Source organism: Mustela nigripes, chromosome 16 (genome assembly GCF_022355385.1).
Source record: "Mustela nigripes isolate SB6536 chromosome 16, MUSNIG.SB6536, whole genome shotgun sequence".
Classification (NCBI taxonomy): Eukaryota; Metazoa; Chordata; class Mammalia; order Carnivora; family Mustelidae; genus Mustela; species Mustela nigripes.
In genome coordinates, this window is record NC_081572.1 from 25899786 (window position 1) to 25918922 (window position 19137).

General features: G+C 39.9%; 1 protein-coding gene across 6 annotated transcripts in view; it reads right to left on the bottom strand.

The window, feature by feature from the left end:
• Positions 1–19137, bottom strand: part of MBTD1 (mbt domain containing 1) — a 68856-nt gene continuing 49719 nt past the window's right edge. For 4 of the 6 annotated variants that reach the window (XM_059381154.1, XM_059381151.1, XM_059381150.1 and 1 more), the window contains 10 exons: positions 18982–19070; positions 18534–18768; positions 17863–17918; positions 17416–17520; positions 12191–12338; positions 11242–11324; positions 10558–10792; positions 9985–10062; positions 6092–6160; positions 1–1110 (listed from right to left, as the gene is read on the bottom strand). In XM_059381154.1, the coding sequence (XP_059237137.1) occupies positions 992–1110; positions 6092–6160; positions 9985–10062; positions 10558–10792; positions 11242–11324; positions 12191–12338; positions 17416–17520; positions 17863–17918; positions 18534–18768; positions 18982–19070 (1217 nt within the window). In that variant the 3' untranslated portion in view covers positions 1–991. The remainder of the gene's footprint in view (positions 1111–6091; positions 6161–9984; positions 10063–10557; positions 10793–11241; positions 11325–12190; positions 12339–17415; positions 17521–17862; positions 17919–18533; positions 18769–18981; positions 19071–19137) is intronic. The other 2 variants (XM_059381155.1, XM_059381152.1) reach the window with 1 other exon arrangement.

Below are 19137 nucleotides of genomic sequence, written 5' to 3' on the forward strand. Positions count from 1 at the left end.
TTTAAACAAAGCCAGGATAGTTAAAAGCAGAGCTGGAATGATTTTGAATTCTAAACTGATTTTTGGCTTTAAACAACTTTTGATTTGATTCTACTGGTTATACAGAAGAACATCTGTTTTGGGGTGTGGTTATATTATCTAACAGAAGGAGGGAAATGGCAGAGAACTGATCAGAATCCCTCTTGTGGGGTGTCTTTAGTAAGGAAAAGAAAATGAACGAAGGACAATATTATACTTTCCCCAACCCCTCAACGTGTACACTGAGATCCTGTTCATCTGGTCAACCATTCCAGTTTAACACTTTAGTGTTAGGATAATGTTAATCATTTTTTAATTAAAAGAGAACATATAAAAGTATCAGAGTTCTTCCAGTTTCATATAGAACTCCAAATAAATTTTCACAGAATGAAAAACATTTCTGTACAAACATTTAAAATGGGCTACAACAAAATGCCACCAAGCGGATTTAATTCCCCTTCCATGATCTATGTGGTGATGAACCCTCCACGAGAGGGGGGCTCAGTTGCATATTTCTGCAGCAAAGGAAGCTGGAGATGTGACTGGCCTAACTTCTAAAATCCCAAAAATTTCCCAACAGGTACCAAAAAAGGTTCATTTGTAATGACAGTTCATTTGCATTTACAACTATATCCTTCTTAAATCATTTCCTTCAATCCTGCTACCTAAACTTTAATCTTACCAAAAAGTTAGAATTTCAGTTGTTAACAATGCACATAAATCCAAACTTGGAAAATATTACAAAATTCTTTCAAAAGCTTCAAATACAACACAAAAATTGTCCATCTTTATAAATTGAAAAATTTCCCCCCACGACTAAAATAGTTTCCCCACCCACCTGAAAAATCTGGAACTGAAATTTTCTATGTTTAGCAAAATGTCCCAGTAGAATAGTCCCGCTGTACAGCTTGAGGGATTATAAATCAGTCCTGTGTAAAATTCTTCCCCTCCCGCCCTCAGTTTTGGAGCCCTCTCAGGGCTCTTGTTTGATGTAGAAGTTGGCAGAGCCATTGCTTTCCTGATCAGATGCTCCTTGGAGGAAATTATAATCCTCTCCGTCTATCAACTCCTCCTTCAGCTGCAATGTAGTCACTGCATGAAAGGGATAAACGTATGCGATGTTATTAAGCCTTTCTAGAAAATGCAGATTACTTTCAGTCTTCAGGTTCCACTAACTTTACATGTCTTCAATAGCTCTAAAAATTAACCCCCCAAAGTAGGAACATTTAATTCATTTCAATTTTCAAAGTATATCAGCAGTTAAGGAAAGTTCCATAAAGGAACTGTAAGATACTGCACGACAGACATCTTCAATGAAATGGTCAAGATCATGGCACTAATTTGGCAAGAACAATTAGAATTTCTCTTACAGTGTAGTATTCACTTTTATGTCAAGGTCTATACAACAATGATATATTTCTCACATTATTCTGAATTATAATATTTAAAATGAGTAACAACCCAATAAATAGGACTTCAATGCAGTCTTATTATTTCCAAGGAGTACCTTTACTAAAAAGACTCCCTGCAGAAAAAAAGATATAAATTTGATAATATTAAAATAGTACTTATAAATAAAACAAAGATTTCTATCATCTATAAGATGGGTATTATGTATATATGTAATTTACATATTTATAAAAACAAATGATAACTGATATTAGATCACCTGTATTAAAACTAAAATCACTGGAAAAATTGAATAATCATTTTAGGCAAAACGAAACTTGTCTGACATTGGCAATGAGAAAATCACTGGTGCAGAACAGTGAACACTGCCAATGGCATCACCTGATGGCAGTACTGCCGGAGTCCTTATCTGAGGACCTCCTTTTTCCCTTTTTTTCCCCAAATTTTAAGTAGGTTCCACACCCCACGGGGGCTTGAACTCTTGACCCTGAGATTAAGAATAGCATGTTTTACCCACTGAGCACAAACCCAACAGTATAGGCAGTCCTCAATTTATAAACAGGTCATATATCAGGGGGTCTTCTGTGGACAACTATTTTCTAGTTTCCTTCGTTTTTTTTCCTTCTCCAGTTTCTCAGTTTCTAATATTTTCAGTGGGGCTTAGATTTCTTTGCAGCCACTGAAGTCATGCTAGTTAGTCAGAATCCTTAGGGACAGGAGGGAGGGCAAAGATGATGAGGAAGAGAAATTTCTTCTTTGGGGGGCCCAGCAGTAGCCTTGGGCAAAAACTTCAGGCTGTTTAATTCTGAGATTTTCCTATCTATGTCCCTACTTTTTAAATAAAAAATTATCTAACTACCAACCTCTCAGAGACGTGTCCAGGTTTCTTAAAAATGTTACTGTTTAACCAAAACTGACTGGTCAAATTCCAAATAATTGAAAGGATAGGTGATCCAGCATGGTAACAGTGACGCTGATTGGAATCTAATCCCGTGGTGAGCAGGGCTAGTTTCCTTTTCCAATTTCTTCAGCACACAGATGTGTTCCATCAGAGGTCACAAACCGTGTCCTTCCTGCTCCCTGGCCTGTGTCCCATGGTTCTTTTGAATTGGACTGACTGCTCTGAGACAAGAGGTTTCACCTAAGACCTGGGAAAGCAGGCAGACTTGGCACAGGGAGGCCAGCCATCTCCAGGGGCTGTGATCGGTGGGAACTCTTTGGCTGCTGTGTTCTGTAGCTGGGCAGCCCGAGCCTCCCTCTGCCACGGTGCCTGCCACAGATGTGGCACAGATGTGGATGCACTGCATGTGGCCCCTGCTCGTGCTGGTGAGCTCATGCTCCCTGAGAGCAGCCGTCTGCCGCCTGCAGGCACGAGCTCCAAATAAAAAGTGCAGACTTCTTGTTTCTTCCACTGTGGATCTTTCCATTGTGATTGGAAAGACGGGATGAGCACATACACGGGATGTAAACTGGGAACTGCTTATATAGAAAAAAGTTCAATTTATGAGAAGAATTAGGACTCAGAGTATTTAGATAAATAGTGAGCTAAGTTTTCATGAAGTACTAACTAGACAGTGTCACCATGTGGAACCATATTAAAATGGTTACAATTTTACGTTTTTATTTTTAAAGATTTTACTTATTTTTCCGAGAAAGAGTGAGAGCGCGGCTCATGTACCCACAAGCGAGGGGGAGAGGGAGAAGACCCACTGCAGAGCAGGGAGCCCGATGTGGGACTCCATCCCAGGACCCTGGGATCATGACCTGAGCCAAAGGCAGACACTTGACCAACTGAGCCCCCCAGGTGCCCTAAAATGGTTACACTTTTAGAGTTAAACAGTATAGTCATAGAAAAATGTTTTCCGTCCTAATCTTAGTTATAAAAGGTTAGTTCCAAAAATACTGGTTTCTGGGGTGCCTGGCCGGCTCAGTCCGCAGAACATGCGACTCTTGATCTCAGTGTTGTGAGTTCAAGCCCCACAGTGGCTGTAGAGGTTACTTTAAAAAGAAATCTTAAGGTCTTTGACACCTTACTCAATAATTTAAATAATACTCTTTTGAGAGATGTCAATTCATTTCATTTTACTTTGGTACTTGTTTTGGTAATGGTGTTAAGAAACTTCATAGCCCAAAGACAGAAAAGTGAATACACTATGCCTAGAATAACAACAAAACAAACACGAATCAGACTGCTGAAACTCAAAGCAAACAAGACTGTGTAGTTCTTTTCTTTGTAAAAAAAAAAAATTAAAAATACTTTTATGGAGAGTATCAAGTATATACTAGTTATCTTTTAAATCTAACCAACACACATTAATTGTTAAGGACATTTGAACAATGCTGTGAAAATAAACACATAGGAAAGAAAAACCCCAAGTTCATTAAAGGTGCAGTACCCACGATAAAAGGTTGGTTGAAACAGTATCTTATTATAGGATGGTCAGATGGCTACATGAATGAGAAAAGAACTTGGGTGCTTCAAGACCAAACACGTTCCATTCAAACCGATGTTACTTTGTTTTTTGTTTTTTTGAAATGTAAGAAAGGTAAGCTGAGATTCTAAACAGTTCTGAAACTATTTGCATTTACTATTAACAATGAATTTCTGGATTATGCTTCTATACATGTTAAAATATGGAAACAATGTGCTTAAAATAAAGTAACTTAAGATAAAGGTGAAACCGTTCACTCAGATGTAGAATGCTTTCATGCAAAGTTTCACTGTTTTCATGGAACCTAAAATAAAGCCTGTCTGGTGTCTTCAGGCTAATCATTTCTCTTTTCCAGGCGTTATTCTCAATGAATGATGGATGAAATAAAATAGACCCTGTGGCCAGATGCCAACTTCCATGCAAGTGCATCTCCCAAGTGCCATTTTTTAAAAGGAAGTCACTTTGTGGGCTCTACTCACTAACATCTCAAGAGATAAGCTAATGGAAATCATATTTTCCTAGCTAGGATAGTCCAGAAATAATAAAGTCTCAGTGGCTAATCAAACTACAGCTTTCAGGTAATTAAGACAGGGAATGTAGTCCCCACACACTTTCAGCAGAGAAAGATCACACCATGTCCCAAGAGATGTGCCCCCAGCTGAGGTGGCACTACAGACACTGGTGGAAGAAGGGCATCAAGTAGGAGACCCCCTGGTTTCCATCCCAGGCGTCTACTCTGAGTTCTAGGGTCTTGCCAATCCTAGAAGTTCTATTTTACATGAATCAGTAACCTCTCACAGAACCTGACACACACCTAAGTTAGTCCAATGCTTAAAGAAAACACCTAACACCCAATAAAAATTCAAACATATTCAGAGCTCACAATATCTATAGTTAATGACTTATATTAAAGAAGAGTATGTCATAAATAACAAGTACAAAAACAAAGTCAGAGAGACAAACAAGAGAAACTGAAATGTTCTTTAGACTTTGAACGTTTTTCCACTGAGGAGCAGATAAACTTAAGTTTGCAGTCCTAGTCTATTTTTTTAAATACAAAAAAGGCATAGTAATTTCCTCTAGATGTAAGGATATCAGAGTGATCTTCAGAGAGACAGACTAGGAAGGATGAAGATGACCCAATACATTGGTAGGGAGGCAAAAGCTAAACAACAAAAGGCAAAAGCCCCCCCCACCCCAACTCCTCCCACAAAATAAAACAAAACCAAAATCCACACCCACAAAAAAAAAGCCAAAAACACCCCACAAAAGCCAAAACCCCAAAAAACTTCAGACATAAAGGCATTATCAAACAGAGGAAGAAGAAGAAAACAGAGCTAGGTATCAAGTCCCATCAGGGTTTTCAACACACATACATTGTGAAGACCGCTGACTGAATAAAACCACGGAGTAGCAACAGGTAGGATACAGCAGAACACATGCCAAGGCCTGTAAGGACTCAGGCAACGAAGCTGTCTCTACCGACTCACTCCTGAAGTTCATCACAAGCAATTGAAGCCTCTCAGGCACTCTATGATAAACACATTTGCTCTCAACAACTACGAAGGGCTAAACCTTTTGCAGTTTTCCTTACAATGTACTAGCTTGGCCAGATCAATTAAATTCAAATTAAATGTCACTTACTGAATCGGTGTAAATGCAGAAACATAAAGTTATGGGAATAAATTTTACTCAAATTCAACACCAAAATTATACAAGAATTTAGGTCCAAGTTCATGTTATTCAACTAGTGGCGGTCACAGTGTTACCACCAGACCCCAAATTCCACAGGAACACAAAACACATCCTTCCTAGTGAGTGAGAGACGAAAAGCCTCATCTTTGAGTCTGATTAATCAGGCTGATCCCTCATGGTGTCCTTCTCCCACAGGTCACACCACATGGAATTCTGCAATGGAAAATGTTCAACTATTTTAATGAAACCATGGAACAGTACAAGTTGTCTCACAATTCCACCAACTGAAACGATGAGCTTTACCTTCATGTGAGGCTCAAGAAGTGGTTTAAAAGAAAATAAAAATCCCTCCCTGATGATTCAACTTCAGTGAAGTGACTCCCAAGGACTAGTGAAGATGAAGTTTTTAGTTGAAAAAAAAAAAAAAGAAAAATTTAATGAGTCAGCATCTGTCATGCCGGACCATGCTTTGTCTCCCACCGCCCTGCCCAGACTTTCAACCCCTGTAGTACCTGTGGTGCGGAGGGGACTATTACCTGTTTTGAGGCTGGGACTGAACTCTCGGCTAGTGCTGGGAGGTGGGAAGGCCTCTGGGGCTGTCTGTGCTGGAAGGGTTCGATATGGAGGAGGAGTCAACTCTTCGTCACCAGAGAAGCTCCTCCGCACCCCACCTGTCATGGGCAGGCTCGACAAACTGACAGGCTTCTTCCCAACTGGCATCTTCCTCTCTAAATATCAAGTCAAACTAAAGTAAGCTTTTACTTACATGTGTGGTAAGAAAAGTGCATTATAACTAGGAAAGACTGTGTTGCATAGGATACTCTGGAAAGAGAACCGACTATGCAAGGTCTGTATTTCTGGAAACAAGGACTGTGAGGGTGTGTACCTGTGGGGGTGTATTCTCAGGGTGAATGATGGGGGAGATTACTTCTGGTCTCTGAGAGCCTGGGGATCCTGGCTCCCGACTCTTAACATCAACTTAAAATACAACGAAGTGGGGCACCTGGCTGGTACAGTCCGTGGAGCACACTACGACTCTTGACCTCGGGGCTGTGAGTTCAGGCCGCATGTGGGGCTGAACTCGCAGTTTAAGTTTTTTTACTTAAAAACATAATCTTAAAAAAATAAAATGAAATAAAATACAACAAAGCAAAATGAACCACCTAGAACATTCGGTGTAGAGAACAGCAGGCTAACTTCCTTCAAGAAAATTTTACCTTGAAGGAGGCTGAAAATCCAATGGGAGAGAGAGAAAGTTTTAAAACCCCACTTGTTGGGTACATTTCAATGCCATATAAGGTGAAAGGATTGGCTTTTGGGGAGAATTGAATGGCTGAATCAATGTATTATCTAGGTGGCAGGATTTACTGATATGAAATGTGCTCTCCTATCTTTCGGATTACAATCCAGTCTTTTAGAAAACACAATTCTTACTCTAAAAAGGATTTCTAAAATTTAAAGCTTGTTGCCTGCAAGTACTTAAGCAATCTAATTTCTTTTGAAACACCTTTTGGTCATAGTTTCATAAGCAAATATAAGCCTTTGAAGATTTATACAATGCTTTCACCAGCAAAAAATATTCTAAACTTTGCAAATACTGAGCCAACATATTGCGTTAGTCAGGCTGAAAGCTGAAGGATACTTACATATCTCTGGGACTATAAATTGTATCTGTTTTCTTCCAGAGTATATGAACAATCAAAGCAAGAGCAATCAGAAATTATGCTTCACGAAATCAGGACTAAAAGATAAATCTAAGTCAGACAGTATTCTTCTGTAAAATGGTCTGGAGACTAAAGCCAGGTGTGAGTATACATTCAACTCTCAACTGCCGAACCAAAATCACATGCAGCAAATCATTTAGACTTTTCCTAATGTATGACACACTCAGAGGTAAAACTCCAAGGAGGATCTCCAGCTCTCTACTGCTTCTAACAGTCCCCTAAAGATGGTTCAGAAATTAGTGTGCTGGGTTTCCAGCTCTAGAATTACCAAACCTTGAAAAAAATAAGGCTTTTCATATTGGACAGACACACGCACGCAACTGTCTATCTGATTCTCTTGGCAGAACACTATCGTTATTTAAGAGCACTGGTCAATGATTATCCCTTTGTAGCATGAACACAGATCACTGCAAAACAAGCTAGAACAATGAAGCCAATCAACTATTTCTGCTAAAACAAAACAAAACAAAACGCAAAACAACCAAACAAAAAGCAACACTACCAAAGAACACACCAATGGATGATTTTGAGTACAAAAAGACTGAGGAGCCAGAAGATGAAACCAAAGAGCCCGAATACAATAATCTGTAAGCAAACTTAAAAAGAGAAGAGTCTGTGGCTGATCTGCTAATGATACTGCATGCAATGGTTAAATTACATTTATGGACCCCAAATTCTTTCCTATTTGGACAAGTCAAGTTTTGCAGGAAAAATGTCTAATGAACTACCTGGTGAGCTATACAAAAACAATAAAGGAAACAGGGAGTTACAATGAAGACCGCTGCTTCTTCACTCATATGGCACTGGAATTCCTTAACCTCAATTCCAAAATTCAGTTTTCTTATAAAACTCTGGCAACAAAACCAGACCTCACTTGGTGATACTCTTTTTAATCTTTATTTGGCCCATTTAATGTAAACATTTACATATATTTTGCTTCCAGAAAATGTGCCAGAGTCTGGAAGGGGTGTTATGTAATATATGCTACGCTGTACTTTCCTGAAATCTGAAGAATTCTGAATTCCAAAACACATCTGGTCCCAAGGGTTTCTAATAAGGGACTGTGGGCTTACTGTCCTTTTCCTTCCTATGCCCAAAGGACGATTTAAAGGCACGAGATGATGCCATAATATTAAGAGCCCTTACAAAACATTACAGTTAAAGAACACGGTATATTTACACATAAATTCATTTCCCCAGCTTATCAAGAAATGTGGTACCATTAAATGTCCCTATAAACTGGCATATTGATACTATCATTTCTTTAGTTTCGTACTTCTTCCCATGTCCCTGGCCCAATTAATTCAAAATCGTTAAACCCCTTAAGGTGGACACAAACCCACAAAAGTCACACCGAGGGAGACATGTGAATGTAAGGGAGGCATGTGTACTCAATGCTCAGAAATTATTTCTAAAAAATATGTCATGTAATAATAAATGTTCTTAATTCAACATCTTGGAAAGAAAATTCTGAATCTCGGTCTTGCCCAACAGAAAGTGAAAAGGTGGGCTAACACAGCCTGTGCTATCCAACCTCATAGAAAGCTCAGTGACCATGCGTGCTACGGTTAGTCCACTGACAAAGTCTCCATGTGAATTCTTCCTCCTTGTTTCCGGAGGCATGGGGTTTGCTTCGATCTGCCTGCCTGGCAATGTTCTCTAGAGTTCTTTCAGATGAGTATCGAACCTGACAAGCAGCTAGTGGGAAAAGCAACTGGACAAACGGGAGGCCTATATCTTTGATATAAAAGAAAGAGTGAGAGAAAGGCCTGGAGGTTATCAGTGTTGAGGTGGACATAATTTCATGCTGGAAGGACACGAGAGCACCATGGTAGTGGCTGGTAGAAATTTTTTGTCCCCCAGTGGGAAAAAAAAACAGCAACTATAAAACAAGTGACTGTAATCAGAAAGTAAGGGTATGTTTCATTCTTCATGCTGCTCAGTCTCTTGGTGGTTAATGAGACAGATTAAAACTTATCTGAACATATGGCAAGTCAGCTGGAAAAATATGTTTTAGTTTTAACCCTTAAATGTACTCTTTGCTTTTGAAAGTATCTTTATATAAAAATAATCTTATCTCAGAATGAAACAGTCCATGAGGAGTGTCATGAAGAGAAAAACCTGTGGCTTCCTATGTGGGGGGAGAAAAGATGTTAAAAGAGTAAAAATTAAGGGCTATCAATATAGTCTATATTAATTTGACTATTAATGCCAATAACCACTCATCGTAAGGTAAAAAATAATACAGAAAGCATATTTAGAAAAAAATTTTTAGGCCTTTGCTAGCCACCAACTTGAATTTCTTATAAAATCTTATTCTAGAAGGAGAGTTTTGATTTGTAAGGATGGGCTTCGTAGGCTCTAAGTCACTGTAAATATCAAGTGCTTCCCTTTTTAAAGTTTTACAAAAAAGATTAAAAAAATTAATTTTCAGTAGGTTTACATATTATTTCGAGAACTATTTGTGCTCTCTTCTTCACCATACATGTTTTAAAATATTACGGTGATCATTTTTCCTGCCCACTAAAATAGAAGTGTTTCTCATTACTGAGGTTTGCCTTTTATGGCATACTGCACCTTTAAGCAAAATACATAATGCACAGTCACCGGCTCTCACAAGGGATGTTAGTTTCTGTGTGAGAATGCTGTGACCCCAACTGGTTAACAGCTTAGGAAATGTATATAAACACCATGTGGTGACCCACTTTTCTTATGTCCTTTGTATTGCTGGGACTTAGCCTTTTTCTTCTGTTTTGAAGAACCTGATTGGCTTTCTCTTGACGCTGAAAAATAAAAGGGAAAATTGGTACCAGATAAGCACTCCGAGCTCACATCTCTAGATACAACTTAGACGAATTATATTTACCAAAACCATTATGCTTATAAAAGTACATGATGCTTAGAAAATAAGGGTGCGTGTTCCTGTAAAACCCATGATACCAGACAGATTCCATTACTGATTCAGTAAACACTTATTTTGTAAAATACACTGTAGCCTATCATTTCAAACTCGTTAACACAAGTCCAGCTGCATTGGGCGGCTGCTCTTACTCTGGTGTTTCTGTCTAGAGTCATTATGTAACTGGTTACTGGGTTCACACTGCGGTGGTACCCATGGTCTGAGTGATAGCGTTGTTCCGTCTTAAGATCTTACCTGGCAACCAATCAGACAAAGGTATATTCTTGTCCTGTGAGCTCACAAGATGACTTATGTGAAACAGTCCTCTGGAGAATTGCTGATTTTTACAAAAGGACACCTTTTCTGTATACCAACTTACACTGTGAAGCCGGAGGCTGTAGCTGATATCCAGTTAACTGACACCACCCTACAGGATAGAGGTCAGGGGACTCACAGTCTACCCACTGATCGTACTCTTCTTCCCATCCGTCAAAGTGTATCCTCAAGAGACGATGAATAATTCGAGTTACTGTGGCTACACATATTAACCGTGGCTCCATGAGATCTACTGCTTCTAATTTCATTCCTACACGAAATCCGTGATTTGGAACATCCTGACATAGAAGAAGCAAAGCATTACCACTGGTGAAAAGAAGGCAGCACGAGTCCACTATCACCAAGAAAGAGGGGGGTAAAAAAAAAAGCAACGTAACCAAATAACCCAATTTAAATAAACAAAAAAACCCTAAAAAATTCTTTAATTATTAAAACATATGAAGGTGAATAAGCCATTATATGTTAATAAAAAAATTTAAAAATTAAAAAATAAAACACATGAAGGTGAAGTTACATAAGAAACTAGTTGGAAAAAGTATTCATTTCTATTTTACTCGGATTAAAAATGAAGCCAACTTTGAAAATGAGCTTCATATCCTAGGTAAAGAAAATATATTGTTTTATTACTGTATATTTGTTAATCAAAGACACTTTGATCAACAGTGATTTGCATTTGCGAGGCATCAAAAAAACTCCACATAATTATTAGGCCATTATTTCAACTTACCTTATTAAATAGTTTTACTGGTGCTGCAATGGAGCCAGTTTCCCTGAGGTAGTCAAACCATTTAAAAGGAAGTTTTGTGTAACCTGAAAAACACACCTCATTTAACTAGCAGTTCATTTAAAATTAGCGAAAGATTAAAATGTAGATATAAAGTTAACTTAGTATACAGAGAGCTCAGATTTTAGATTATATAATAAACTCTTGCTCTAATATATTCAAATGCAACCATTCCTCCATGTTATAAGGATTTTCTTTCGTTTCTAGACAGACATAGGTACACCTTCTCACCTAATTCAAAAGTGTCTCTCTCCTGTCTACCACAAGAGTTCCAGAATTTTGCATTTAAAATCCTAGACTTAGGACAATCTAACATTTCATCCTTCACAGTGATACTTTTCTGTCTTTCCAAGAAAGAAAATTGGTTGGGGAAATACTATTTTTACAGACCTCTGTTTTAGTCCCCCCCCTTCTTTTCTTAAGAGAAAAACCCAAGGCTCTGATACTGAAATTAGGAAAGACAGTGGTTAAGCCTTGAGAGATATTTAAGGGTATGCCTCTTTTTTTTTAGAGTCACATGATACTCTAAAGATGGAAACTTGCTTTCCCTCAAAGGCTTTAGCCTGTAGCTATTTTTAACAAAAGTTTATGTGTGCAATTACCTATCTCATCATCTCAATAGGGCTTGGAGAATACCAATTCATATTATAAAATGTATAGATGTTCAGGAAAAATTCAAACTAATATAATTTATGAAAGCTAGCTAGAATACAGTGCTTTATATTTTCAGAGCACCCCACACCTCTTGTGTATATGCATGTTTATCTACATATGTGCACGTATCATAGGTTCACACAGCACCAAATCCAGGGCTGGGTTAAATGATGTCAATAGATACTATGTAAAAAGAAGGCAAGGATGAAGACCCAGTGTACATATTAGGATGAAGTACCTCTAGGTGGAGTAAGTTCAATCATGTTAATTTCACAGAAACCAACAGGGAAAATAGAAGGGGAGGTTGCATGATAACAGAACCAGTCAGATCCATCTGCTGCTTCTGAGCCATCGATCCCAATCATCAGGAATCCATCAGCCAGCACCTTTCAAATTAAGAGAATTCCAAGTATGTGAAATTAGGTACTACTATTATAAAAGCAACCCTTTAAACTGACATTCTAAAAGAAAGGAAAATCTATTACATAATGGTCTCTTCAAAGTGAAAAACGCTTCTTCACTGAATTATATTACTAACTGAAATGATAATGAAAAACCTCTGTAGATTGCAGTATGTACCAGAACAAAAGCAGGGTTACACAGAAGTGACTTCAGAGGTCTAGGACAAATTGTGCCTTTGCCAGTGGCTAAAGTGCTGGCTGCTGTGGCCCCATGAAACAGGGCTGAGTGTTCGTCTCCAATTTAACTGTCCTGTCTCAGTGAGCTTTGAGGTCCCATTCATCTTAACTTTACTTCTTTCTTCTGATTTAGCACACAGAGGAGTTTTCCCAAACCTTTTCCAGCTTCGTCAAGCCTCTGCTTTAACTCTCTTATGCTACACACACCCATGTTCCTTTCTAACAGAAACTAAGGTCACCCTGTGCAAGGGTTCCCATATTCCTTTTTTTTTTTTTTTTTACAAGATTTTATTTATTTATTTGACAGAGAGAAATTACAAGTACACTGACAGGCAGGCAGAGAGAGAGAGAGAAGGAAGCAGGCTCCCCGCTGAGCAGAGAGCCCGATGCGGGGCTCGATCCCAGGACCCTGAGATCATGACCTGAGCCGAAGGCAGCGGCTTAACCCACTGAGCCACCCAGGTGCCCCCCCATATTCCTTTTTTTGCACCTCTCTTTTAAGACGTGGTACCCTACACTGCAAGACAAACTTTTCCATCTTGTCCTATTACTGCTGGTACTTTGCTCCAAAAACACTATTTCTTATCTTCTAATGTCTCCCAATTTCCATTACACTTAAGCTATTAAAGATACTTTGTTTTGAAACACGGAAAAGGTACAAGAATAGTAAGATGAACTCCTAGACACTTCACCTAGATACCCACTTGTAGGTATATACTATGTGTCTTTGCAGTCTGATCTGTCCTGATCCTACTAAAATGCTAAAATCACCAGTGACCAAGTCTGACCAGAGGGTGACCAAGTACCTTTCCTCTAACTCGCACCCTCCTCAAACCTCAGTGTCCCTGAAGTATTCCTACACCTTCTGACTACTCTCAACTTTCTGAAACGTTTTCTCCCAGACTCACATTACATTACAGTCTACTACCTGTTCCTGTTGGTGGTGTCCTTTTACCTCCAACCCTTACATTTCTGATCTTGGACCTTTTCTGTTTTGGCGATGTCACCTACACACATTGTTTCAGTAATCAACCTCCACGCCCACAACTCCTCTCCAGGTCGGCTGGAAGTTTGTGTCCCTTGCAGTGTCTTAGTCCCGCCTTTTCCCTGTGTGCCAAACACACCCTCTGAGAGTCCATGCAGGGTGTCAAAGCCAGCTTTAAAGGTGAGCAAGCACCAGGTCCCATGACTCCTCCTAAAGTTAGTTCTTCTATCTGTGCCATCAACTCTCTTTCCACTACACGGTATGAGAACTGCTTTCAGCCTTCCTCTTTGCCAGTTCCCGTCTTACACAGCTTAACATTTCATTGGTATGACCTCTGTTCACATCAGGAAGCTCTTCCAACAGAGCTGTTCAACAGAGAAAGCTCAGAGGGCCTGACCACATATTCAAAGCCTGCATGACTGGGTGCCTCAGTTGCTTAAGTGTCTGCCTTCAGCTCAGGTCATGATCCCAGCATCCTGGGATCGAGCCCTGCACTGAGCTCCCTGTTCAATGCAGAGCCTTCTTCTCTGTCTCCCAAGGCCATGGCACCCCCGCTCCCCCGCCAGCTCATGCCTATCCCTCTCTCAAATAAATAAATAAAATCTTAAAAAAAAGAAAAACCAAAACAAAGCCTGCCTCTCCTGGTTCCACATTATCTTTTAGTTTCTATCCCAAAGTGCCCTTTTTCCTAGTTGTTTCTACTATGTTGGATATGTACCCAGTGAACTTCCTCTTTGAGTTTAACAACCTTGCCTACACCTTTGGAAAGGTCTACCCTCACTCCCATAGGATTCCTTTCCCGTTTTCTAACTACAGCTGACCAGAGTGGGGACTAGTATCTAACCTTAGAGGACCAAGCCAGAGGCTGGGCTCAGCTAGACTCTCTCTGGGGATTAGGATCGAACTGCTGTCAAGTCATGGGCTGGAGCTGGAGCTGGAAGCCCGTCACAGGGAGTGGAGCCAGCAGCCACACACGGAGACTGAGTGGGCAGAAGCCACCCACAAAAGTGAAAGAGCAGAGAAAGGTGGGACAGAGGCCCTGAGAGGTGGAGAGAATTGCACTGGGTTTACGGCTTTCCGGTTCTCATCCTGCATTCTTGCACATCTATGAGACTGCCCTGGCCTCAGGGTAACTTTCCTAAAGCTAACTTGAGTGGGTTTCTGTTCCTTATGAAACAGAAGCTTTGGCCGGAATACTCAGCACAACCTGTATTTTTGGGGGAGGGGGCAGGCAGAGCAGCACGTTCACAGGGGAGGGGAGGAACAGAGGGAAAGGGAGAATCTTAAGCAGGCTCCGCTTGTGGAGCCTAACATGAGCCTTGATCTCATGATCCTGAGGATCACGACCTGAGCCAGAATCGAGTCGGACGCTTAACCTACTCATCCACCCAGGCGCACCTCAGTGCAACTTGTTTGATGTGTACCGTGTGAATGACCTGTCTCTTCCAAACCCAGCCTGTGCTTTCCTATCTTGATGCTTTTGGGCACATCCTCTTTCCACAACGGTTTCCTCCCTGCATCTCTGCAGGGCTGTTTTTCCTAACGCTCAAGGTGATGTTTGCACCTCTTCTATAGAGCTTTCCCTGATTCCTCTGAGACTATGTGATCTCTCCTTTATTTGAATTTCATCAGTACTGTGTACCTTTCTTAAGTCAGAGTAGATCCTCAAACAAACTTCTCTTCATGTATCTTACCTTATTTTACAAGACTGTAAGCTTTTTAGAGTCCAGACCAAACCTAGCACACCGAGTATTAACTAAGCAATTCCTGAGTGAAGTCTGATGCTATACTCATTGGACACTTCATTCTCATTTCACCCAACAGAGCATGGTACAGTGGCACTGGGTCCCAAACCTGACTAACAGAATCACCTAGAGAACTGTATTTTTTTTTTTTAAAGATTTTATTTATTTATTTGGCAGACAGAGATCACAAGTGGGCAGAGAGGCAGGCAGAGACAGAGGTGGAGGCAGGCTCCCTGCTGAGCAGAGAGCCCACTGCGGGGCTCGATCCCAGGACCCTGGGATCATGACCTGAGCCGAAGGCAGAGGCTTAACCCACTGAGCCACCCAGGCGCCCCAAGAACTGTATCTATTTTAAACAAATACATTATTGTGTGTAATACTTCTTGTGATTCTGACTGAGTAGTCTGGAGTAGGTCATGGAAATCTATTATTTATTTATTTATATATTTATTTATTTTTAAAGGTAATCTTTTTTTTTTTTTTTAAAGATTTATTTATTTATTTGACAGACAGAGATCACCAGTAGGCAGAGAGAGAGAGGAGGAAGCAGGCTCCCTGCTGAGCAGAGAGCCCGATGCGGGACTCGATCCCAGGACCCCGAGATCATGACCTGAGCCGAAGGCAGCGGCTTAACTCACTGAGCCACCCAGGCGCCCCAAAGGTAATCTTTTTTTAAAAAAGATTTTGAGAGTGAGAGTGCATGCGTGTGGGCGTGGGGCAGAGGCCAAGAACCTCAAGCAGGTTCCATGCTGAGCATGGAGCCTGATGTGACCCAGAGATCATGATCTCTGAATCTCATGACCTTGAAATCATGGTCTGAAACCATGAGTTGGATACTTAACCAACTGAGCCACCCAGGTGCTAAATAATACTGGATGATTCTGATCACTAGTCATGTAAAGAGAAGAACAAAAGCTTGGAACAGGTCTCCTCTAGCTGTGTGATCTTGAGCCTGCGACATGGCAGCAATCATTACTGTTTTTAGTTCTTTTGGCTCAAGGCTTTAAATTGGGTTGAAATGCAAATAACAATTCTAGCTATACTCTTATAAAAGCAGATTCTGATTGGTGCTTCTTAACCATGGCTGTAATGGACAATTACCTGAGGACTCAAAAAAAAAAAAAAAAGAAAAGTCAATACTAGGGCCTCCCAGCAGACTGATGAAATCAGAACAGGGATGGGTAGGCACTTAAAAGGTCTAGTCACTTTTATTTTTTTTTAAGTTTCCCAGGGTATTCATATTCTTATGCTTACTTGAATTGAGAACCAGTCGTCTTCTTTTTTAAAAATATTTTATTTACTTATTTGGCAGAGAGAGAGAGACAGTGAGGGCAGGAACACAAGCAGGGGAAGTGGGAGAGGGAGAAGCAGGCTTCCCACCCAGGAGGAAGCCCGACGTGGGGCTAGATCCCAGGACCCTAGGATCATGACCCAAGCTGAAGGCAGACACCTAATGACACAACCACCCAGGCACCCCAAGAACAACTCTTCTAGAACCTTTCATAAACAAAGCTTCAGGAGAGAGGAACAAAGGAAGAAATAAAGTATTATCAAAAGAAGAAAAAGGGCACAAAAGGAAAAAAACCAGGAAGCTGAAGATAAACTTGGCCTTGTTACAATTCTGTATTAGATTAGCTTTGACCAGGAAGTAACTCAAATATTCTCTAACTCAGGATATACAGCTCCATAAATAAAGGCAGCAGACTCAAGATGAAAATCTTGACAAGCTATAAAAAACACTGATATGAAAACTGAAATTTATTTTACTAGTATCCTTCCCCCTGGTGAAGATCAAGATACATACTTTTATGTCAGAATGAGTATTTTTTTTTTTAAAGATTTTGTTTATTTATTTGGCAGACAGAGATCACAAGTAGGCAGAGAGGGAGGCAGAGAGAGAGGGAGGAAAGCAGGCTCCCTGCTGGGCAGAGAGCCCGATGCAGTGCTCTATCCCAGGACCCTGGGGCGGAGGCTTTAACCAACTGAGCCACCCAGGCACCGGAATCGAATGAATATGTTAAGGGCCTCCTTCTCCTATTACCTTAAACCCAATTCTTACAGTTGCATTTCTGAATTTGTAAACCTATAGTCTTACCTTTCTAATAGTTGCGACACATATTGTGGAAAGATTTAATGGGTCTATAGCTTCCAATTTCATTCCTTCCTTGAACCATTCCCCACTCTGGTCTACTTCTTTTACCTAAAGAATTACATGAAAGCACAGCCACCGTTACAAATATTATCATTCTAACAATGAAAATATTACCAATTTGAAAACACTTATCAGATGAAAATACCAAATGCCTTCTCCTACCTACCTAATATTATAACTCAAACTTCCGTTCGAGAATAGAGAGAACTCAGGCAAATAGACAGAATTTAAGAAAAACTATAATCAATAGTTGTGACACCTATGGATCACAAGGTCTTAATTCCTTTTACGTGAACAGATGTAATTGTGATTTCCATAATGTTAGGAAAAAACCCACAACCCTCTTTCAAACCTAATTTACAAATGAGGGTTCTTATAAAAACTTCTTACCTTAGCAAATAAATGTGGTGGTGTATCAAAATGTCCATCCTGTTTCTTTGTAATATCTACAAGGAAAAGTTACATACTAATCTGTCAGCATTTGTGAGAAGACCAAAAACCACGTTTCTTTGAAGGTTTCAAACTCACAAGGTATGTATACTCTAAAACATGGCAGAAATACATGCCTTCTACATTTATGGTGCAAAATATCTTCTAATAGTCTTTCTCTTTTCAGAGTACATGTGCTATTTAAATACATTCAGCCAGTCAGAATGCTGGTAATTCCCTAGTTAGGGAATCACAACTTTGGAGGTATGCTTTAATGTGTTTAGTATTAAGTCTAACCACATTTAATCTTGTTCTTTTGATTAGAACTGAATGCAAAGGGAAAGGCTACCTTTAGATCTTTCAAATGGGCTGGCTAGGAAAAGTGTTAAGACAACAAGTGTAGTTGTGACCAGAAGTGCATTATATTTGAACTGAGAACAAGTGGAAGGAATATAAAGGAGTCAGGACACTCCTATTCTGGTGTGAACCTTCCCTAATTAAGGCAGAATGAGCAGCCCAGACAACTAGAATGCTATTTCTGATCTCTGCTATTCTGTAGAGAAAAAATAACCAGGTAGTACAATTTAGCCTCAATGATGTTTTCAACAGGTGGTCCTGTGACAGGTGCTTACCAGATCTTTTGAATCGATGGCCTATGCTTCGAGACCAACCGATATGATGGATTAACGGGCTGTGCATATGGCACCAGAAGTCATCTGTTCTATCTTCACTCTCTTCATACACTAGTCTTAATCTTCCTCCAATTACACTTTCCACCACTGCCACTCGCGTGCGACACAAATGCCTCTTGTCAACCACTTCTACTCTCATGCAAGGTTTGAAAGGATACTGCATACTCTCTGAAACCTTAAACAAAAGCAAACAAAGACTGTTCAGAATTCATGACAAAGGCCTATAGATAATCTCAATATTGTACCATTAAAAATACTGAGTGCACTCGACATTTAGCTAGATCATCTGGCTCACTAAATTAAAATAATTCCTTAAAAAAACTTCAGGCTATTCCTTTTTTAGAGCTCTCAATTGACACTTCAGTCCTTTCTAAGATCCTGTCTTTACCTTCTGTGAGAAATCAGGAGGAAGTGTTTTGGCACCAGTAAGTCGTTTCACTAGAAAAGCTTTCCAGTTTGTATACTTATGCTGAATAGCTAAAACAAAAGAAATAACCAGTTACACTTTAGCAAAGAGCAGAATTCCTTCATAAACTATTTTTTC